Source organism: Panthera tigris, chromosome A1 (assembly GCF_018350195.1).
Source record: "Panthera tigris isolate Pti1 chromosome A1, P.tigris_Pti1_mat1.1, whole genome shotgun sequence".
NCBI lineage: Eukaryota > Metazoa > Chordata > Mammalia > Carnivora > Felidae > Panthera > Panthera tigris.
This window is the reverse complement of record NC_056660.1, coordinates 108,970,382-108,994,947: the sequence shown is the minus strand read 5'-3', so window position 1 is coordinate 108,994,947 and position 24,566 is coordinate 108,970,382. Positions and strand designations below refer to the sequence as shown.

General features: G+C 38.9%; 1 protein-coding gene across 1 annotated transcript in view; it reads right to left on the bottom strand.

Annotated features, from left to right (window-relative positions):
* The window catches only part of RAD50 (RAD50 double strand break repair protein), a 95,390-nt gene that overhangs the window by 12,079 nt on the left and 58,745 nt on the right, over positions 1–24,566 (bottom strand). The window contains exons 20-21 of the mRNA XM_007087770.3: positions 19,470–19,597; positions 17,964–18,188 (exon numbers count right to left, since the gene is read on the bottom strand). Of these exons, the coding sequence (XP_007087832.1) occupies positions 17,964–18,188; positions 19,470–19,597 (353 nt within the window). The remainder of the gene's footprint in view (positions 1–17,963; positions 18,189–19,469; positions 19,598–24,566) is intronic.

Below are 24,566 nucleotides of genomic sequence, written 5' to 3'. Positions count from 1 at the left end.
AATGTGACATGGAAATGTCAAGTCCAATGTGAAGCTCATTCTGTGATTTACATAGTAATGGAGAACAGGAAAGCATAAGTATCTATAATATAAGGCTAAATGGTACAAGCGATACAAATATGGAATATAAAGGAACAAAAAATTACACTGTTTGGGAAGCACTTCAACAAGGTAACATTCCTAGAGGAGAAGCAGCACAGGAAAATATGAGATATCTTAAGGGAATAAACTCGTTCAGTTTGGTTAGAATATAGTGGGTAGTAAGACATGAAATGGGAAAGACCAGATGTGGAAAGTCTTTCCTAAAATTAGAAGCAAACAGGGACCACTACCTTTAGAAAAATAAACCTGGTAGAAGTACAACAGGAGTAGGAAGGAATAAAGAGGTGGAAGCTACCACAGTAATACAGGTAAGAGGGAGGGTCTGAATGAGTAGGTAGGCATGGACTGTGGAAGAAAAGCAGTTCTGAGACAGGGCAGGACCCTGTGGAAGATGACAGACACAAACCCAAAGATTAACCTAACATGCCGTGTAGCCCCTGGACTTTATAGGTAATGAACATTTAAGAATGATCTTGAAAATCCATGACCTATAGGAAACTATTATTCTGCTTAGGCAAAGATATGTATTTCACGGGCCGGAAACTGTTGTAGGTAAATGGTCATCTGAGTAGTTACATCAGTCCCACCATGTGCCTGGAATGTGGACATCACTCAGTTACATTTATACTCACTCTTGTGAATTAGTATGTCTTGTGAAACATACTTTATTTTTTTAAAATGTATGAGAGCGCACATGCATGCAAATGGGAGAAGGGCAAAGAAAGAGAGAAAGAGAGAATCCCCAGCTGACTCCACGTAAAAGCACAGAACTTGCGCCAGAGCTCGGATCTCACAAACTGAGATCTTGACCTGAGCCTAAATTAAGAGATGCTTAAATGAGCCACCCAGACGCTCCAAGAAAGACTTGTTTATAAATTATTTAATCTTATATTTAAATACTCCTAAACATGTAAGAGATTTCCTTAAAATTTTCAGTAATAATCAGTTGCATTTTATGAGGACAAATTATGGCTTTAGTGGTATTTATATTCTGATGATCTATAAAAGTCTTAAAACGTGATGCTCACAAATGACAAAGGTTTAACCTATTTCTATTTGAAAGGGGGCACTATGAGGCCAGGAAGACAAAAAGACGTGTCAGTGAAACTACACAGCATGATACTGTAGTGGCAGATCTATCTCCAAACTCATAGAATGTACAACACTAAGAATGAATCCTAATGTAAACTACACATTTTGACTGATTATGATGTGTCAGTGTAATACCACTCTGGTGAGGGATGGTGACAGTGGGGGAGGCTATAGTTGTGGTGTGAGAATGGCGGGAGAATGGTGGTTTGTATATGACAAATCTCAGTACTTTCTGCTCAGTTTTGCTGTGGACCTAAAACTGCTCTAAAATAGTCTATTTGAAAGAGAGAGAGAGAGAGAGAGAGAGAGAGAGAGAGAGAGAGAGAGAGAGAGAGATATCTGTGCCAACATAGCACGTGGGCTGTTTCCATCCATGTCCCTCTTCCTTCTTCACACAGGCGCATCTTTTAAATGCCAGGCTGTCTGTATGGTCCTCTGGCACCTTTTTGCACCATGGCTTCTGCCCCACTAATTAGGTAATCCCCCTTTCGGTTGTAAGTTGTTCAACTCTCCCACACTTGCCTCTTGCTCTTGGACCTTTAATAAAAAGCTTCTGTAAGCATCTGAGTTACTGTCCTCCTAAGTCTATGTGCGTTCCAGTTTGAAGTCACAAGTGAAGTTATTAGGCCTCCCCAGAACACTAAGGGAGTCCACTTACTGCTGCTCTGACGCCACTTTTTAAATCATTTCAGGACTCAGCTATTAGCAGAGAACACCTGAAAAGCACCTGAACCTGAATTAGCACTAGAACACCTGAAAAGCAGATATTCGAGAACAGGTATCTGAGGGGTTGGAAAAATATCACCAACAGACGAAAACTTCACCTGTCAGGGAAAGACTTTTCTAGTTCTTACTTCTTTCATTATTTAAACCATAACCAGAGTGAAAGATACCAAGAAAGAAAAACTACCATTCTGCAAAATGTGAAGTGATGCTCAAAACCTGAAGTGTGCATAAAATGGCAGAGGGAACTGGATTTCCCCCCCAGTCTCAGCTATTTCACTGAATAAAACATTAACTAAGAGGGCCAAATACATACATGCCTTACTAATAGAAAAAAATCAGTTCAGGAGTATGATAAAAACTACTAACTTCATGAAAATTAACCAACTTAGACTAGAAAAAAGCAGTAAAAAGATCATACCTTCAAAACCCATTTTCCAACATTATCCTCATCCTTGTATTTAAAATTGTACCAGATTTTGAGATATATAAATTGCTAAAATAACTGGCTAGGGCCATTGCTATTGATGGTTATACTGGATACTCTTCCCTACTGCCCTAGTACTTATCACTGTCAGAACTTCCTGTCTTCCTACATTTAGGTCAGCGGAAGTGCTCTTGTAGAAAGGAATGATATCATGAGTGTCACGTTCTACTGAGTATCATGTTCTGAACTAACAGTGATTTTCACTACTAAGCAAAACTCAAAATCTGTCATTTACCAAACTGAAGTTGTAAAGTTTAAAAGAAAAATGACTTCTTTTTTCTAAATGAAACCCTTAAAGACTATTAAATTAATATCCTAAAACCCTTAAAACTACTGAACTAATTGCCTTTAGCCAGACTCCTAAATATCAGCTTTTAAAATTCAGGCAGTGGTTCAACCACATTGAAAGATAAACATTTAGTTAAAAAAAAAAAAAAAAAACTGTAGTGAGTGAGAAATACTACCAGCTATCTTTTGGTTTTGTAATCTACCTGCTTGATGCTAGAGAGGCTACTGGTGTGAAATTGCACTGTGCGCACAGTGAGGACGAGAATGGTGGCCATGAGGTGAGCACTGGATCAAGCACTCTTGTAAGCTCTCCTTGAGTACAGGGAGCCAGGCTCTAAACAGACTCACATAGTTGGCTGCCTTGGCTGCAAAACTATAAAAGCTACACATTTTCATTGAGTTTTAGAAGAAGTGTGACTTAATATGCAAAATTCTACATTTGGGGAAAAATGACAGTGGAAAGTTTGGGGCATAGGATAGATTACTGCACTTTTAAGTGATACATTCCAAAAATCATTTAATTTTAATTGATATCTTCTTTTAAAGGGGTAAGGGATAATATATTCTAAATGATGTAGTTTTCCCCCTTCTCATCTAGTAGAAGTGTCTCTGACCACTGGCAATGCTTATAATCAGTGATGTTTTTAGATGATTACTAATAACAGATGGTAATCGGCTTTTCTTGAAAATGCACTGCTAATTTCCTGTGTTACCTTAAATAGACAGTCGAATGCAACAATACACGGATCGCATGCTTCATTCTAAGAGGTGAAACAATGAGGGAAATTTTGGACCTTTCTAGGTGAGAAGGCAAATTTAAGGCTCACAGTATAAACTTTAAGAAGGCCACTGTTTGCAAGCACAAGCCCACAGAGACTCAATTTGGGGGAAATCTGTACCACTTTTCTTCTCATTTAGAAGAATCCATCTGATTACCAGATAACAGAACTCAGTAAACAGCCTGGCTTTGTTCCTTAGGCAAGCCTAAATTGCTGGAAAGCACCTCTGCACCTCCCCGCCCCCACAAGCTCCTCCTGACTGGCCCCATCAAGCCCCCTCACACTGTTCTGTGTGATGGCTGTGGCACTGAGGCACTTTTCTCTACTAAAGTGGCACCGAGGCACTTTTCTCTACTAAGGTGCCCTTTGTTCATTATTCAAGGCCAAGGTCAAATACAGACTGTGGAGCACCTACCATGGTCTCCACTACTGGACCATTAGCAGTTTGCAGGAGGCATAGGGTATGTTATTCCCGTCTTCCCCAGAGCTCGACAAGAAAATACTAACAGGGATTTTTGAATAAACATGTGCCGTAATTTAGGGAATTCCTCTTCTTCCTGCTGCCAATGCCTCTTAAGGTATGCAGGGATTGCTTGACGGGTCCTAGGTCTAGTTTTCTATTCAGTTAACATATATGAAACCCTAAGTCTGGAAGTCAGTGTAATTAGACAGAGTTACCTTGCGGTAGAATACATGCAAGTAAAATTTAAAAGACCAGCCTACCTAATTTGGCCCCTCAGTCCCCTCTACCTATCACCCCACTTTCCGGCTCCTCTTCAAAGAACGTTTTGTAAGAATTATCTATACTCACTGTCTCTACTTCTTAACCCCACTCTCTCCTCATCCAACTCCAAAGCTTCAGTTCAAACCATGCCACTAAGATTGCTCCTCAAAATCATTAACACCTCCATTTGTCAAAATGAGGGGTCACCTGTGAGTGCTCATCTCCTCTGATCTCTCAATAACACTAGATTTTTGAAATACTTTCTTTACTTGGTTTTTAAGATACTATGCCTTTTATTTTTTATTTTATTTTAGAAAGAGCGAACATGAGTAGGGGAAAGGGGCAGAAAGAGAGGGAGAGAGAGAATTTTAAGCAGGCTCCATGCCCAGCGCAGAGCCCGAAGCAGGGCTCGATCTTAGGACCTTGGGATCATGACCTGAGCTGAAATCAAGAGTTGGATGCTCAACCGAGTCACCGAGGATACCGTATCTTTAAAAATTTTTCTACTCCATGAGCTACTTCATTTGATTTGTAAACATTAGGAGTCTTGGGACCCTTCCCTTCTCTATCTATAGTTCTCTCATGTAATCTGTGTGTGTGGCTTTAGATACTACATATACGCTGATGATTCCCAAATTTATACCTTACTCCTAAAGTCTAGACTCTATATATCCAACTCCTTGATGTGCCTACAGGAACCTCATTCTCAGTTAAGTATCTGACTCTTGATTTTGGCTCAGGTCATGATCTCATTTGTGGAATCAGGTCCCTCCGGCTCTAGGCTGACAGTGTGGAGCCTGCATGGGATTCTCCCTTTCCTTTTTCTCTGCCCCTCCCCTGCCTGCTCTTTCTTTTAAAATAGATGAATAAACTTAAAAAAAAAAAGTGTCTAAAAAGCCTCTCGATTTTCCTTTCCAAATCCTGCCCATTTCAAGGAATCGCAGTGTATTCCACCTTTTGCTTAAGTAAAATTATGTAGGAGCAATCTCTGATTTTTTTCTTTCCTTTTCCTCTCTTGCATTCAATTCAGAAGCAAGGCAGTCAACTCCATTTCCAAAACAAATCTTGAGTCCATCTGCTTCTCTCCATTTTCACTCCTACCTCCCTAGTCTAGTCCACCACCATCTCTTGGATTAATAGAACAGTCTCCTCCACTAGTCTCATTTCTATTCTTGTCCCCCTACAATACATTGTGCAAATAGCAGCCAGTACAATTTCTTCAAACTATGGATCAGATTATATTACGTCCCTACTTCAAACCCACCAGGGACTACCTATCATACAGAGAATAAATGCAAGGGCACCACACAGATTGGGAACCATCTATCTCTGACCTCATTCCCCTGCTCACTATATTCTAGCTATGCTTGCCTTCTTCCTAGTCCTTGAACTCCTCCTGTTCAAACTAGTCTTGGGGCCTACACATCAGATATTCTCTCCATCTGGAAGGCTTGCATCTCAGCTTTTTGCATATGTTGTTCCCTGTCATGAGTCAGGCCCCAGCTTAAATGCCACATTCTGTTGCCTTAGAAAGACCTCAAGTAGCCCCTGAATTACACCTATCACTGAAGTTAATTTTGGGTAATCTTGGACTCTCTTCTCAATCTTGATAAATACTTGATCTTTACAGGTAGATTAAGGCTAACAGTATTCAATTAACATTAAACGTCCGTTCTGTTTAGCTCCCACCCTTGAAAAATTTGGTCTCAAAGAATGTTTAAATAGAAAGAGAAACCTACATGTTCTTAAAGTTCAACAGTACTAGTAAAGAATAGACAGTATAAGAATTTATATAGGGGCATCTGGGTGGCTTAGCTGGGTGAGTGTCTGACTCTTGATTTTGGGTCAGTTCATGGTCTCACAGTTGTGGGACTAAACCCCGCATATGTTTGGGATTCTTTCTCTCCTCTCCACCCTTTCCCCCCTAGTGCATGTACTCATGCTTGCTCTCTCTCTTCCCTCAAAATAAACTTTAAAACCTTAAAATCATTAAAAAAAAATAATTTATATTAAAGAATGGAAGATGACAAAGAAAGCTGCCTTAAATGGCCTCTTAGTTTTCCTTACAACTCTGACTCTATACTATTATAACTGAGTTAAAAAAAATTTCCATTTTATAGATAAGGAAACTGAACCCCAGGACACTTAAATAATTTGCTAAATGTCAAACGTCAGAATATGAATTAAAGTAGTCTCCATAGAAAATACTTTTAACCATCTATTACAAATTTTTGAGGCTTTAAAAAGGAAGAATTTGCCAACTTTTACAAAAACATTTTCCGCTTTGTAAGATTTTTATTTTTTCAAGACAACCAATTTAAGTTACCCTACTCTATAAAAGAGGTTTTTAATGATAAAAATCTCTTAGGATTCTTGTCTCTTGAAATAAACTTGCCTTACTAGGAGTAGGTCTCCTATTTCTTAGTGCTCAGAAAATGTTTGACAAGTTTACTGGGCATCTGCAGCATCTGCTGCTTAAGAACTAAAAAAGTAAAAAGCTTCCTAAAGGCATAAATATAGGAGGTAGCTGAAAAGACTAAAAAGAATCTGAAAGGCAAAAGAGGGAGGGGGGAGAAGACAATGTGTGTACATACAGTCTGCTGGGCAAGGATTTTTAATGTCTTGCTAGAGTTCTTGTTTCAAAACCTAGCATTTTGGGGTTCCAGGGTGGCTCAATCAAGTGTTTGATTTTGGCTCAGGTCATGACCTCACAGTTTGGGAGTTTGAGCCCCGTATCAGGATCTCTGCTGTCAGCACAGAGCCTGCTTTGGATCCTATCTCTCACTCTCCCTCTGCCCCTCCTCTGCTGACACTCTCCCAAATAAAAAATAACCATTAAAAACAAAAACAAAAATGAATAAACTGGAAAAAAAAATCTTAAATTTCAACACTTTAAATTACTGGGTCTAAAAACTAGGGGAGTTTCTGGGGCACCTGGGTGGTTCAGTGGGTTAAGTGTCCAACTTTGGCTCAGGTCATGTGATGATCTCAAGGGTTTGTGAGTTTGAGCCCCGTGTGGGGCTCTGTGCTGACAGCTCAGAGCCTGGAGCCTGCTTTGGATTCTGTGTCTCCCTCTCTCTCTGCTCCTCCCCCACTTGTTCTCTCTCTCCCTCTCTCTCTCAAAAATAAATTTAAAAACTTAAAAAAAAAATGAAATAAAACTAGGGGAGTTTTCAAGATTCACAAAGGTTAAAAAACAAGAGTTCCCGCTTGGTGCATGCATACATTTCCATGAGCCTTTCTGGATCCAGGAAACTGTGTAATGTTAACCTATTCATTCACGATGAAAGAGAACAAAAGATGTATCCCTAGAATAACCAATAACCCCACTAAGAGTTTTTGGAACTCTAACTTCATTCAACAAAAGTCTTAGTAGTATTCATTTCTAAAAAATGAATTAAAAAAAATGACCAACAGAATTGGCTGATTCCCAGTTTTCACAGTAAAAGGATCTAACTTGTCTTAAAATATTATGAGCTTCCCCAAACTTGTATCATCCCAGGTTATGGCTAGGTGATTCTGGGGCCACCTTTATTTTCATTATTAACTAAAATATCCTCATACTAAAAGCAAGGTCCTCCTGCCTTCCTGAGTCCTGTGATCTGAATGCCACTGCTGAGGCCGGTCTGCTATGTACTTTCTGACCAGAAGAAAACTTAGAAGAGATCCTTCTGTATAGTTCTCTTACCACTGAGGAAGGTATTTTCCTTTTCAGAAAACAACAAAATCTGAGGTAACTGATACTTCTGCTACAAATGCCTAGAAACAAGATCAAATTTTTAATAATAAGTAGTTTATATTCATAGTTGAGTTCATAAGAAATAAAGGGAAATCCCTATGTGATGGAGACAAAGAAGAAAATGAAAACCAGAATAATCATCTGATACTGCAGCTAAACTTTATTATTATTTTCATAACCTTAGGATTGGGTACTATCAACCAGAAGATGAGACACGGGCCCAAGTGAGGCACAAAGTTAGAAGTGATTCCCAACTTAAAGGCTGAGACTCTCTTTTTCTTTTTGAGAGAGAGACGCAGAGGAAGACGGAGAGAGAATCCCAAGCAGGCTCCACCCTCAGTGTGGAGCCCAATGCGGGGCTCGATCCCACTACCATGAAATCATGACCTGAGCCAAAATCAAGAGTCATAGCAGGATGGGTTTAAGGTTCAGTATTTTACTACCAGTGTAGTTCAATAACTCCCAAATTGAGAAATTAACATAAAAACTGGACCCAGGTTAGTGTTATCTCTGGAACTCCTAGCAGATCAAAACCAAAACTGACTCTATGTCTATGTTAATAGGTAGCACAAATAGCAGCTAAAGAATTTGTGACCTGGAAAATATTTATGAGGAAGCGGGCCAGTTTATTACCAGTATATATAAATCTCTGTAGGAAAGGATGAGAAAGTCTATTTCTGTCTAAAGGGGGGAATAGAGAGAAGTGAAGAAAGGATAGTATTTGAGGAGATAATACATGAGAACTTTCCAAAAGTGATGAAAGCTATCAATCCTCAGATCCAAGATCTATACAGTACTTGAACAGAAGAAATGAAAGAAAAATGCAGAATGATGGAGACAAATAAAAACCTTAAGAGAAAAAAACTAGAGAACAAAGGCATATTACCTCCAAAGGAATAATTAGATTGATTTCTCAACAGCAACCATAGAGGCCAGGATAAAATGGAATGTTTTCAAAGTGGCAGGAAAACAAAAAAACACACCTCTCAATCTAGAACTCTCTGCCCAGCTAATATGTCAAGATTGAGAGCAAAGACTTTCAGTGGCTGAAAGAGAATTCACTACCAACAATCCTACACTGAAAAAATCAGTCAGGGTGGTACTTTGGGGGGGAAGGGAAATGGAACCTAAAAAAGCAGAGCAGGATTTTTTAAAAACTGGTAAACATGGGGGTTTATCCAAATAAGCACTGAGCGGGGCACCTGGGTGGCTCAGTCAGTTAAGTGTCTGACTTTGGCTCAGGTCATGATCTCATAGTTCGTGAGTTCAAGCCCTGCAATGGGTTATGTGCTGACAGCTCAGACCCTGACCCTGCTTCAGATTCTGTGTCTCCTCTCTCTCAGCCTTTCCCGGCTCATGCTCTGTCTCTCAAAAATAAAACAAAAAAATTTCAAAGAAACAATAAGTATGAACCACCACCACAGCAGTAATTATCACTACTTTGAAAGGATAGAGAAACACTAAGAAAAGAAAATACTAGACAACAAAAACACTGCAGAGAAGATCATCCATATTCAGGAAGAAGATAAAGCAATTCACATTAAAGCCACGGTTTTTAAACTTTGATGTGCATAAGAATTACCTAGAAGTTTTGTTAAAATACCACCTGCTTGGGGTGCCTGGGAAAAATGAATAAACAAAAATAAATCAATCCCACCAAAGGCAGGTAAGTTGGGGGGGGGGAGAACTAAATACAACTCTTTAAGTTATCCAAAATGAATTAAAATGACAATGAAAAAAAACACAAAGATGGTCAGACTGAATAAAAAACAAAATTCTTCTATTTGTTGAATAGTAGTAATTAAGTCGGTCCCAGTAATGGCAAAAAGACAAAGTAACCAGCGACACAGAACAGAAAACCCAGGACAGACTCACACACGTAGGGAATTCTGATATACAACAGAGATGACACTTCAAATCATTGAGAAAAGGATTGACTATTGAATAAACAGAGCCAAAATGGCTGGTTATCAAGGGAAAAATGAAACTAGATTCCCACCTCTCACTTAGGTAAAATTCAACTTAGAATTAAATACTTAAATGTGAATAGCAAAAACTAAAACTTTTAGAAGAAAATATAGTAGTAGGGTAGGATTTCTTAAGACACAAAAAGAACTAATTAGAAAAGATTTGTGGGGCACCTGGGTGGCTCAGTCAATTAAGCATTCGACTTCAGCTCAGGTCATGATCTCACAGTTTGTGGGTTCGAGTCCTGCATCGGGCTCTGTGCTGACAGTTTGGAGCCTGAAGCCTGCTTCTAATTATGTGTCTCCCACTCTCTCTGCTCCTCCCTTGCTTGTGCTCTGTTTTTCTCTCTCTCTCTCAAAAATAAACAAACATTTTAAAAAATTAAAAAAAAAAAAAGATTTGTGGGGTGGCTGGGTGGCTCAGTCTGTTGAGCATCCAACTTTGGCTCAGGTCATGATCTCACAGTTTGTAAGTTCATGTCCCTTGGTGGGCTCTCCACTTTCATTAAACAGCCCACTTCGGGTCCTTTGTCTCCCTCTCTCTGCTCCTTCCCTGTTCGCGCTCTCGCACACTCTCTCTCAAAAATAAACATTAAAAATAAATAAATAAAATTTAAAAAAAAATTTGTGAATTCAACTAACTCAAAATCAAACCTGTTCATTAAAAGACACTGTAAGAAGGTGTAAAGATAAACATAAAAAGTTTGAGAAGAGGTTGAAGGGAAGATGGCGGCGTAGGAGGACACTGGGCTCACCGCGCGTCCTGCTGATCACTTAGATTCCACCTACACCTGCCTAAAGAACCCAGAAAACCGCCAGAGGATTAGCAGAACGGAGTCTCCGGAGCCAAGCGCAGACGAGAGGCCCACGGAAGAGGGTAGGAAGGGCGGCGAGGCGGTGCACGCTCCACGGACTGGCGGGAGGGAGCCGGGGCGGAGGGGCAGCCTGCCGGCCAAGCAGAGCCCCCGAGTCTGGCTGGCAAAAGCGGAGGGGCCAGAGGGACTGTGTTCCCACAGCAAGCGCGACTTAGCGTCTGGGAGGTCATAAGTTAACAGCTCTGCTCAGAAAGCGGGAAGGCTGGAGGACAAAGGGAGGGAGAGCTGCTGAGCCCCCGGAAGACAGAACTCAGCTTGGCGGGGAACAAAGACGCTCGCCAGCGCCATGTCCCCCGCCCATCCCCTAGCCAAAATCCCAAAGAGAACCAGTTCCTGCCAGGGAACTTGCTCGCTCTGCGCAAACACCCAACTCTGTGCTTCTGCGGAGCCAAACCTCCGGCAGCAGATCTGACTCCCTCCCGCTGCCACAGGGCCCCTCCTGAAGTGGATCACCTAAGGAGAAGCGAGCTAAGCCTGCCCCTCCTGCCCCCGTGCACCTTGCCTACCCACCCCAGCTAATACGCCAGATCCCCAGCACCACAAGCCTGGCAGTGTGCAAGTAGCCCAGACGGGCCACGCCACCCCACAGTGAATCCCGCCCCTAGGAGAGGGGAAGAGAAGGCACACACCAGTCTGACTGTGGCCCCAGCGGTGGGCGGGGGGCAGACATCAGGTCTGACTGCAGCTCCGCCCACCAACTCCAGTTATACACCACAGCACAAGGGAAGTGCCCTGCAGGTAGGCACCACTCCAGGGAGTATCCAAAATGACCAAACGGAAGAATTCCCCTCAAAAGAATCTCCAGGAAATAACAACAGCGAATGAACTGATCAAAAAGGATTTAAATAATATAACAGAAAGTGAATTTAGAATAATAGTCATAAAATTAATCGCTGGGCTTCAAAACAGTATACAGGACAGCAGAGAATCTCTTGCCACAGAGATCAAGGGACTAAGGAACAGTCACGAGGAGCTGAAAAGCGCTTTAAACGAAATGCAAAACAAAATAGAAACGACGACAGCTCGGATTGAAGAGGCAGAGGAGAGAATAGGTGAACTAGAAGATAAAGTTATGGAAAAAGAGGAAGCTGAGAGAAAGAGAGATAAAAAAATCCAGGAGTATGAGGGAAAAATTAGAGAACTAAGTGATACACTAAAAAGAAATAATATACGCATAATTGGTATCCCAGAGGAGGAAGAGAGAGGGAAAGGTGCTGAAGGGGTACTTGAAGAAATTATAGCTGAGAACTTCTCTGAACTGGGGAAGGAAAAAGGCATTGAAATCCAAGAGGCACAGAGAACTCCCTTCAGACGTAACTTGAATCGATCTTCTGCACGACATATCATAGTGAAACTGGCAAAATACAAGGATAAAGAGAAAATTCTGAAAGCAGCAAGGGATAAACGTGCCCTCACATATAAAGGGAGACCAATAAGACTCGTGACTGATCTCTCCTTTGAAACTTGGCAGGCCAGAAAGGCTTGGCACAATATCTTCAGTGTGCTGAACAGGAAAAATATGCAGCCGAGAATCCTTTATCCAGCAAGTCTGTCATTTAGAATAGAAGGAGAGATAAAGGTCTTCCCAAACAAACAAAAACTGAAGGAATTTGTCACCACGAAACCAGCCCTACAAGAGATCCTAAGGGGGATCCTGTGAGACAAAGTACCAGAGACATCACTATAAGCATAAAACATACAGACATCACAATGACTCTAAACCCGTATCTTTCTATAATAACACTGAATGTAAATGGATTAAATGCGCCAACCAAAAGACATAGGGTATCAGAATGGATAAAAAAACAAGACCCATCTATTTGCTGTCTACAAGAGACTCATTTTAGATCTGAGGACACCTTTAGATTGAGAGTGAGGGGATGGAGAACTATTTATCATGCTACTGGAAGCCAAAAGAAAGCTGGAGTAGCCATACTTATATCAGACAAACTAGACTTTAAATTAAAGGCTGTAACAAGAGATGAAGAAGGACATTATATAATAATTACAGGGTCTATCTATCAGGAAGAGCTAACAATTATAAATGTCTATGCGCCGAATACCGGAGCCCCCAGATATATTAAACAATTACTCATAAACATAAGCAACCTTATTGATAAGAATGTGGTCATTGCTGGGGACTTTAACACCCCACTTACAGAAATGGATAGATCATCTAGACACACAGTCAATAAAGAAACAAGGGCCCTGAATGATACATTGGATCAGATGGACTTGACAGATATATTTAGAACTCTGCATCCCAAAGCAACAGAATATACTTTCTTCTCGAGTGCACATGGAACATTCTCCAAGATAGATCATATACTGGGTCACAAAACAGCCCTTCATAAGTTCACAAGAATTGAAATTATACCATGCATACTTTCAGACCACAATGCTATGAAGCTTGAAATCAACCACAGGAAAAAGTCTGGAAAACTTCCAAAAGCATGGAGGTTAAAGAACACCCTACTAACGAATGACTGGGTCAACCAGGCAATTAGAGAAGAAATTAAAAAATATATGGAAACAAACGAAAATGAAAATACAACAATCCACACGCTTTGGGACGCAGGGAAGGCAGTCCTGAGAGGAAAATACATTGCAATCCAGGCCTATCTCAAGAAACAAGAAAAATCCCAAATACAAAATCTAACAGCACACCTAAAGGAAATAGAAGCAGAACAGCAAAGGCAGCCTAAACCCAGCAGAAGAAGAGAAATCATAAAGATCAGAGCAGAAATAAACAATATAGAATCTAAAAAAACTGTAGAGCAGATCAACGAAACCAAGAGTTGGTTTTTTGAAAAAATAAACAAAATTGACAAACCTCTAGCCAGGCTTCTCAAAAAGAAAAGGGAGATGACCCAAATAGATAAAATCATGAATGAAAATGGAATTATTACAACCAATCCCTCAGAGATACAAACAATTATCAGGGAATACTATGAAATATTATACTCCAACAAGTTGGACAACCTGGAAGAAATGGACAAATTCCTAAACACCCACACTCTTCCAAAACTCAATCAGGAGGAAATAGAAAGCTTGAACAGACCCATAGCCAGCGAAGAAATTGAATCGGTTATCAAAAATCTCCCAACAAATAAGAGTCCAGGACCAGATGGCTTCCCAGGGGAGTTCTACCAGACGTTTAAAGCAGAGATAATACCTATCCTTCTCAAGCTATTCCAAGAAATAGAAAGGGAAGGAAAACTTCCAGACTCATTCTATGAAGCCAGTATTACTTTGATTCCTAAACCAGACAGAGACCCAGTAAAAAAAGAGAACTACAGGCCAATATCCCTGATGAATATGGATGCAAAAATTCTCAATAAGATACTAGCAAATCGAATTCAACAGCATATAAAAAGAATTATTCACCATGATCAAGTGGGATTCATTCCTGGGATGCAGGGCTGGTTCAACATTTGCAAATCGATCAACGTGATACATCACATTAACAAAAAAAAAAGAGAAGAACCATATGATTCTGTCAATCGATGCAGAAAAGACCTTTGACAAAATCCAGCACCCTTTCTTAATAAAAACCCTTGAGAAAGTCGGGATAGAAGGAACATACTTAAAGATCATAAAAGCCATTTATGAAAAGCCCACAGCTAACATCATCCTCAACAGGGAAAAACTGAGAGCTTTTTCCCTGAGATCAGGAACACGACAGGGATGCCCACTCTCACCGCTGTTGTTTAACATAGTGCTGGAAGTTCTAGCATCAGCAATCAGACAACAAAAGGAAATCAAAGGCATCCAAATTGGCAAAGATGAAGTCAAGCTTTCACTTTTTGCAGATGACATGATATTATACATGGAAAATTCGATAGACTCCACCAAAAGTCTGCTAGAACTGATACATGAATTCAGCAAAGTTGCAGGATACAAAATCAATGTACAGAAATCAGTTGCACTCTTATACACTAACAATGAAGCAACAGAAAGACAAATAAAGAAACTGATCCCATTCACAATTGCACCAAGAAGCATAAAATACCTAGGAATAAATCTAACCAAAGATGTAAAAGATCTGTATGCTGAAAACAATAGAAAGCTTATGCAGGTAATTGAAGAAGATATAAAGAAATGGAAAGATATTCCCTGCTCATGGATTGGAAGAATAAATATTGTCAAAATGTCAATACTACCCAAAGCTATCTACACATTCAATGCAATCCCAATCAAAATTGCACCTGCATTCTTCTCGAAACTAGAACAAGCAATCCTAAAATTCATATGGAACCACAAAAGGCCCCGAATAGCCAAAGTAATTTTGAAGAAGACGACCAAAGCAGGAGGCATCACAATCCCAGACTTTAGCCTCTACTACAAAGCTGTAATCATCAAGACAGCATGGTATTGGCATAAAAACAGACACATAGACCAATGGAATAGAATAGAAACCCCAGAACTAGACCCACAAACGTATGGCCAACTAATCTTTGACAAAGCAGGAAAGAACACCCAATGGAAAAAAGACAGTCTCTTTAACAAATGGTGCTGGGAGAACTGGACAGCAACATGCAGAAGGTTTAAACTAGACCACTTTCTCACACCATTCACAAAAATAAACTCAAAATGGATAAAGGACCTGAATGTGAGACAGGAAACCATCAAAACCTTAGAGGAGAAAGCAGGAAAAGACCTCTCTGATCTCAACCATAGCAATCTCTTACTCGGCACATCCCCAAAGGCAAGGGAATTAAAAGCAAAAGTGAATTACTGGGACCTTATGAAGATAAAAAGCTTCTGCACAGCAAAGGAAACAACCAACAAAACTAAAAGGCAACCAACGGAATGGGAAAAGATATTTGCAAATGACATATCGGACAAAGGGCTAGTATCCAAAATCTATAAAGAGCTCACCAAACTCCACACCCAAAAAACAAATAACCCAGTGAAGAAATGGGCAGAAAACATGAATAGACACTTCTCTAAAGAAGACATCCGGATGGCCAACAGGCACATGAAAAGATGTTCAACGTCGCTCCTTATCAGGGAAATACAAATCAAAACCACACTCAGATATCACCTCACGCCAGTCAGAGTGGCCAAAATGAAGAAATCAGGAGACTATAGATGCTGGAAAGGATGTGGAGAAACGGGAACCCTCTTGCACTGTTGGTGGGAATGCAAATTGGTGCAGCCGCTCTGGAAAGCAGTGTGGAGGTTCCTCAGAAAATTAAAAATAGACCTACCCTATGACCCAGCAATAGCACTGCTAGGAATTTATCCAAGGGATACAGGAGTGCTGATGCATAGGGGCACTTGTACCCCAATGTTTATAGCAGCACTCTCAACAATAGCCAAATTATGGAAAGAGCCTAAATGTCCATCAACTGATGAATGGATAAAGAAATTGTGGTTTATATACACAATGGAATACTACGTGGCAATGAGAAAAAATGAAATATGGCCTTTTGTAGCAACGTGGATGGAACTGGAGAGTGTGATGCTAAGTGAAATAAGCCATACAGAGAAAGACAGATACCATATGGTTTCACTCTTATGTGGATCCTGAGAAACGTAACAGAAACCCATGGGGGAGGGGAAGGGAAAAAAAAAAAAAAAAGAGGTTAGAGTGGGAGAGAGCCAAAGCATAAGAGGCTGTTAAAAACTGAGAACAAACTGAGGGTTGATGGGGGGTGGGAGGGAGGGCAGGGTGGGTGATGGGTATTGAGGAGGGCACCTTTTGGGATGAGCACTGGGTGTTGTATGGAAACCAATTTGACAGTAAATTTCATATATTAAAAAATAAATAAAAAAAAAACAATAAAAAAAAGTTTGAGAAGATATTTATAATACATATAACTAAAAAAAACTGAAATTCAGAAGAGATAAAGAACATATGCAGATCACTACCACTCTCATTAAGACATTAAAAACAGGTGAAAGACACAAGCATTTCAAACAGGAAAAAAAAGATTAAACGTGGAAAGATGCTACAGAGAACAAACTGAGGGCTGCTGGAGGAGAGGTAGGTGGGTGGGGTTAAATGGATGATGGGCACAAAGGAGGGCACTTTTTTGGATGAGCACTGGGTGTCATATATAAGAAATGAATCAATGGGTTCTACTCCTGAAGCCAAGATACACTGTATGTTGTTAACTAACTTGAATAGAAAGAAAGAAAGAAAGAAAGAAAGAAAGAAAGAAAGAAAGAAAGAAAGAGAAAAGGAAGAGAAGGAACAAAAGGAAGGAAGAGAAGGAAGAGAAGCAAGGAAGTAAGATAGATCACCAGAAATCAGGGGACTGCAAATGAAGACCAAAATGATTTACCATTGTAAACCCATCAGATTCACTAAAACTAATAAACTGACAAAATCAGTGTCAGACGATGCATCAGAGAAAACCTTTACATTCTGCTAGCAGTGCAGTTTAAAGTCCTTGGAAGACAAATTTAACATTATTTTGTAAAATTTAGTGCCAAAAATTTTACTCCTACGTATGCCCGAGACAATCTCATACTTTTGCTCCAGAAGACATCACAAGAATGTTCCTAGCAGCAAAGGTTCTATCAGTAAAGACGTAAAAATAGCACAATATGTCCATCTCTAGGAAAATGGATACAGCATGGTGTATTTCCATGACACAATTTTGTACATCAGTGAAAATGAATGAATGAACTATAGCTATAAACAACCTGAGTATATAAAAAACAGATAAAAAAGGCAAATCCTTGAAGAGGACACAGAATATGGTATTTTTTTTAAAAGCTCAAAAAAAAAAAACACTCAAAGTACATATGATACAATTATTATTATTATTATTATTATTATTATTATTATTTTGAAGCAGAGAAAGCAAAAATCTATGTCAGTGGTTCTGGGGAACGAAGAGGACAGAAGGCTGAGATGAGGAGCTACTAAGTGGATCTCACCTAGTAGTAATGCAAGAGTTCTTGGAATGGGTGTGGAGGGTGGTATCAGGAGTAGTCTTTAAGATTTTAATGCTTTAAAACTTAACTTTGTAACTTAAGCATGCATGTGTATGCGTACACACACACACACACGTGTGTGTGTGTGTGTGTGTGTGTGTGTGTGTGTATACACATATTTATTTCCATTCTTTGGTATGTATCAACTATATATAATAAGTAAAAAAAGGGAAAATATGACTAAAACATGCTAGCCGATACTGCCGTGGAAACCAAATCCCCAGTCCAATACTTACTGGTCAAGGGTCTTATAATAAATGTCCAGATCCTTGTTCACAAGCTCTGTTGTTCTCATGACAATCATCATTTCCCTGTACTTTTCCTCCGCATCCCGAAATTGAGGTTCTCGAAGTTCTCTCTTAAAATGTATAATTTCTTCCTCATAACCTTTCTGTCGCCCTATTGCCAAACTGTGATTTCTTTTTATATTATCTATTTTTTCTTCCAATTTCTGATGTTCACTACAGAAGGTAAAAATGACAATTAAGGACAATTTTTAGCTTTTAGCAGCCTGCAATGGAAAAGCTGGATCTTTTTAGATATATAATAAGTCTCCTTATTAAGGCTTTAGTACTGAAGAAAATTTTCTTCCTTTCCAAATCTCTGAAGCATCCAGGTTTCTAAACAGCTGATTTCTGTGTGCCGAATAAGGTACTCTGAACACTGAACAAATTCCTTACTTTAAGCACTAACCTAAAAAAAAGTACTGTCAGTGATTAAATTACAAATTCACAAAATTCTGATTGTGAACCAAGAATGCACAATTATCAACAGAGAAGTTACTAAGAAGGGTCATCATTTTGTTCACAGTACATCAGAGACAAAATACAATTTCATCTCAAACTATTAGTTTCTGTGGTATTAATAAAAGTTTGTAATCTACAAAATCTCACTTGCCCAAATAGAAGCATAATTATAACCCCAAAAGGTAAAATACACAAACTTTTCTGATAAGTTGGGAGGTAATACAGATTTGAATATGTGTTTTAAAAACCTTACTCATTTAACAGTTATGTATTAAGCACCTCTTATTAAGCACTGTTCTCCAGTTTATGGACATTCTTACAGAACTGGCCTGATTATGTTTTGATATTTCTGTTGCACGCTAGTTGAAGACAGATTGGAAAAAGATCAGACCTACTTAGTAGTCTGAATGAATATAGACATCACTGTTATGTACCAGGCACAGAAGAAATTATAAAAATGCCTGGCTTTTCTTCAGTAGCAAAGAATAAATTGTTTCGATTTTAAGTATCTTCTAAAAGCTTCACTCTTTCAACTTCAACACTGGGAGTGCTAACAATGCAATGTTAAAGAGCTGAGGCTTGGGAGCTAGGAGATCTGGGTCACATTCCAGGCCTTCATCATAATTTCCTGTGGATTTTTTTTTCTGGGTCTCAATGTCCTAATGCTTTAAAAATGAGACTGAAGATGAAGAGCTCTTCCAGTTATAAAGTTTGATTTTTTCAATATATGAAAGAGATTTTTAAATAGCTAACTGGGGAGATCTGGGGACTTCGCATTTTTAATCCTGCCCATCACTCCAGTATGACTACAAATTCTTTATCACTTCTTTGGTAATTCAATTCGTAAAGCCCTGACATATAGTTGCATAAAAAAATCCATTCACCTCCCTGTAAGCCTCAAGGTACACTTATGCTAAAATTCTTTTTTAAAAAATATACTGAATATTGTTTACATTTCAATAAAGAGACCTTTAAAGGCTCCTTTTAAAAACATACTTTTTCATTTGTAAGACCTGCATTTGACCCATTTCCTTCAAATGCTGTTTTCTTTCTTCTTCAACTTCTTTTAGTTCCTCATTTCTTTTTCTTAAAGTAAGGTTATCTTGTAGCCATCTTTCTTGTATCTAAATAATATTAAATTGGTTAACAAAAACAATCAAGTTACCAACATGAGACTCAATATACAGCTGTTGACAGGTGGTACTGATTCTGCCTTTACTTGGAATCATGTTAAACTCAACAGAGGGGGAATAAGCCAGTGTGAAGGGATCTTGAGGCCTGGAAAAATCTGGCTGGCTCATAAATACACAAAACAGATATTTAAAAGATGAAATAAAAGAATATAACTAGAGGTTTTAGTATTTTATACTTAATGCCTCATTGGATCATCTTGCATGGGAACCCCACAAGAGAGACTACTGATGTAAAAGATCACAAGAGAGAAATATACTATCAGTCTCCCCACTTTTTTCCCCCTATTTGTATCTGTCCCCTAACATGTGCCAAGGTTGTAACAAGCGTTAGGTATGTCAGATAGACCTTTACTTTAAAGCTGAAAAATGATAGTCACAAGACAGTCAGAAATTTCACAAAAATAGTATATATCTACATAGTGATGACACTTTCCCTGGCCATTGAACTGAATTGAAAAATTTAAAAGTTGGCTGTTCTGAGTACTACTGTCCTTAAAAAAGAAACCCAGTCACTTAGCGGCAGCAGCAACACCAACATAATTATTTCAGTAATTACCCTGGTGATTGTGGACTAGGCTGTCAAGAGCCAAAACAAATAGCTTATAAGGTGACTCTTTGGAATATAGACAAAAAAATCTTGCAGAAACAGGTTTGGCTCATAAAAGCCTGAATATAGGAAACTCATCCCAAGTTCACAGTCTGGACTTTTCAAAGAGGAAGCTAGGACCCTCTTGCAGTAATCCTTGCAACTGAAATAAACTCAGTGGTATGGGAAGTGGGAGGGAGGGGCAGACTTGTGGCAGTTATCTTCTTGCCAACAGTAATGGCACAGGAATTAATAAGGAATAAGGATCTGGGAGGTGGGTGAGAAGAAGGGAAGTCCAGGACTTCTGTCACATGCTTAAGTCTCCCATCTATGATTCAGTAATTTGAGATAGGTATTTTCTTAAACTGTCATTAAGGCCACCTTCAGTTTTCCTGCAAACAGTAATACAAATATACATATAAATGATACAGTTGTAAATGTCCTTTTGTTGCCAAGGCAACCTAATGTACCACTGCAGCTGCTGTGACTTTCAAAAATTCTCCCATAGTAGACTATGCTTGGACTTTTTCATTATTAGTAACAGAAAGCTAAGCATTTCTTTCTTTTTTTTTTTTTAAGGTCAGCTTCTAGTTGCCTTTAACCGTCATTCTGGAAGACAGTATACAGCACGGTAGTTAAGGAGCAAAAGTTTTGGACTCAGGTACATCTAGGCTCAAATCTCAGCATTACAAAGCTCTCATATTTGATGACTTTGGGCAAATTAGTTTAAATTCTGAGCCTCAGTTTACTTATAAGATGGTGGTAATAATACCACCTGTCATACAGAGCTGATATGAAGATTAAATGAGTGAACATATGCAACCAGCACAGTGCCCGGCTCACTAATTGATAGGGAAAAGCTTTTTGGGTTAAATGTGTCCTTGAGAATTCCAATTATTGTTTACAAAACAAACTACTGGAGAAAGAGAAAAGAAAGACAGATGCAGTTATAATACAACAGAACTGTTTTTCTGTTATAGGAGCAATTTGACAATGTAAGGTCAAGTTCTCCTTCTATTGCTGCTTTTGTGACCTGGGGCAAGACAGGTCACTTCCAGTTCCTTTCATCTAAAAAAGGAGGGAGGCAGGTTATTAAACTACCAAATTTTTTATTCTGTGGACTAAATTTAGTAGAGCTTAATCATGAAATAAGGTACTGTCAGGCTCAATTTTAAATATTAACTCCAGTCATCCAGCTCAGATGACAGTTAATGCATGCAGTGGGGTACCTAAAGCAAACCTAAAAATTAGCTGCCTTCTAGGCAACTGTGATAAAATAGCATACTGAATAGATGCAGTTCAATGTCCATCAAGTCTGGTTGGGAAAAAGACCATGTAATTCTAGAGGATAGCTTGGAAGCTCGCAATGCTCTAGCTCAGTGACTGATAGATCAGAACCCCTGGGGAACTTTAACAAAGCATACATGCCTCTGCTCATGACCCAGAAATTCTGATTTATTGGCCTATAATGGAAACCCAGACATGTATATTTTTAATAACACAGGTGATTTTTTTTTTTTTTTTTAGAAAACTGAGATGTAATTCATATACCATACAATTCACCATTTTAAAGTGTGTAACTCAGTGGTTTTAGTATATTCACAAGATTATGCCACAATTACTACTATCTTATTTCAGAACATTTACCACCCCCGAAGGAAATACACTAACACATTAGCAGTCACTTCATTCCCTTCTCTCTCCTTCCCCTAGCCCCTGGCAACCCTAATTTGCTTTCTGTCCCTATGGATATCTGCATTTCATAGAAAGAATAATACAGTATGTGGTCTTTTGTGATTGGATTCTTTGATCACTTAGCATGTTGTTTTCAAGGTTTATCCATGTTGTAGCATATATCAATATTTCATTCCTTTTCGAGGCTGAATAATTTTCCATGAGTGAGGGTTAATGTTATGTGTCAACCTGACTGGGCCATGGGGTGCTTAGACATATGTTTGGAAATGTTGGTGGAACATTATTCTGAGTATGTCTTGAAATTAACATTTGAATTGGGAGACTAAAACAGACTGTCCCCCCCCCCCCCCCGCCCCCGCAATGTGGGTGAGCCTCATCACATTAACTGACAATGACCTGAAAAGAACAAAAACCTCCAAGTAAGAGGTAACTTCGCTGACCTCAATGTATAAGCTGGAACAGTGGTCTTTTCCCGCCTTTAGGCTTGAACTGAAACCTTGGCTCTCCTAGTTCTCAGGCCTTCAAACTCAGACTGGAACTATACCAATGGCTTCCCTTGGTCTCCATCTTGCCAACTACAGATCTTGGGAGTTCTCAGCCTCTACAATCACGTGAGCCAATTCCTTATAATAAACTCCTTTATATATATCCTATTGGTTCTGTTTCTCTGGAGAACCCTAATACATATGGATATACCACATTTATCCATTCATCAGTTGATGACCATTTGGGTTATTTCCATATTTTGACTACTGTGAATAACGCTGCTATGAATATTCTTATACAAGTTTTTATGTGAACATGTTTAAAATTTTCTTGGTTGTATCCTGGGAGTGGTAAACCCAAGTGATTCTAATGGGTGCCCCTAGTTCTCTAAACACTCCAACATTTATCTTAGGCTTTAATCACACCACCTTACAAAGAACACCTCATCAAGGAAAGATAAAAAAAGATGCTGAAACACACTGTGTGGGGGAAAAAAAAAAGCAGGGCACCTGAGTGGCTCAGTTGGTTAAGCATCTGACTTTGGCTCAGGTCATGATCTCACAGTTCTGGGAGTTCCAGCCCAGCATCAGGCTCTATGCTGACAGCTCAGAGCCTGGAGCCTGCTTCGGATTCTGTGTCTCCCTCTCTCTCTCTGCCTCCTGCCCCCCCAAATAAACATTAAAAAAATTTAAAAGCCCCAAGACATTTGCTAAAGACCTATTTTTATTAATCTACACAGTGTCCTCCTTGCCATAAATGCCTATGGGAGACATTTTTCTCTGGTTTGATTACAGGGAAGTGGTTTCCTTTCATCTCTGAGACAATGTAAATCTTAACTTTGTGACCTCCCATCTTCATGTGACTACTAAAATCTTTAACAAGCATATCACATTTCATGGGCTACATTTATATACTTACTACTCTCCTGGTTTTACCTTCTTGTCCATATTTCCATAGAGTCTCATTTCTCCACTAACTTAAAATGTTATTTGGCAATGCTCTATGTATATAACTTACTAAATAATTTCTGGAACAAGGAAGGTTACAAAAGTAAACTAATACAGTCAGATCTACTAAAGTTTAGACCATCAACTTAAGGGTCACAAATGGGTAAATCTTAATGACCTCTACATATGTTTACATATGGAGGAACATGAACGATTTATAGACTGTGATTTTAAATAGACCATCCCTATGTAAACTAGTGATTAACTAAACGTTGTTATACACACCATCATATATTTATAGTTATTCAGCATTTATTAGATGGCAAAGATTTACTTCTTTTAAAAGATTTTATTTAAAAAAAAAACTTTATTATTTTTAAGGAATCTCTACAACTAACATGGGCCTTGAACTCACAACCCTGAGATCAAGAACTGTATACCCCACTAACTGAGCCAGTCAGGCACCCCTAGGTGGTAGAGATTTACTTTTCACTAATATTTATATATTTGAAATACCTGGCACTATGGCTAGAAGCCCTGCAGACAGGTGATAGAGCTAATCTTCAAAAAGATTTTTAACCATCACTTATAACTAGGTGATTAAAGCACTCATATAGCAAATTTTGTTTAAAACAGCAGGAAGAAAGAAATGATAGAGCTTTTAAAGACATTAACTACAATGCTTACATAAGGAATTATCTTTAACAAGATAATTTCTCAATGTGATTTTAATTACAATGCAGAAATTAATTTCCTTAATAGGGAAAATGAAATAGGAATCAATTGAAAAATGACTTAATATATAGATATTTTGGTTGTAGCTTTTAAGATTATTATACCTCCATCCTTGTTTTGTGTGACTTTATCTTGCATTAAGAAAAGAAATAAAAAATAAAGATATATGTAGGATATTCATTGCCACCACTTGCAATAAGAAAAAAGTAATCAATTTACGGTACACACATAAAATGGAGTATTTCATCATCATTACAAAGAATGTGGTGGGTGGATGAGATGACTTGGTATGTAAGACCAAATTGCGCTAAGTGAAAAAAGGTGTAGAATATCAATGGTATGAGCCCATATGTAAAAAGTGTGTGTATATACACACACACACACACACACACACACACACACACACACACACGGACACACAGATATTGACCTACCCACCTGTTGATATGAA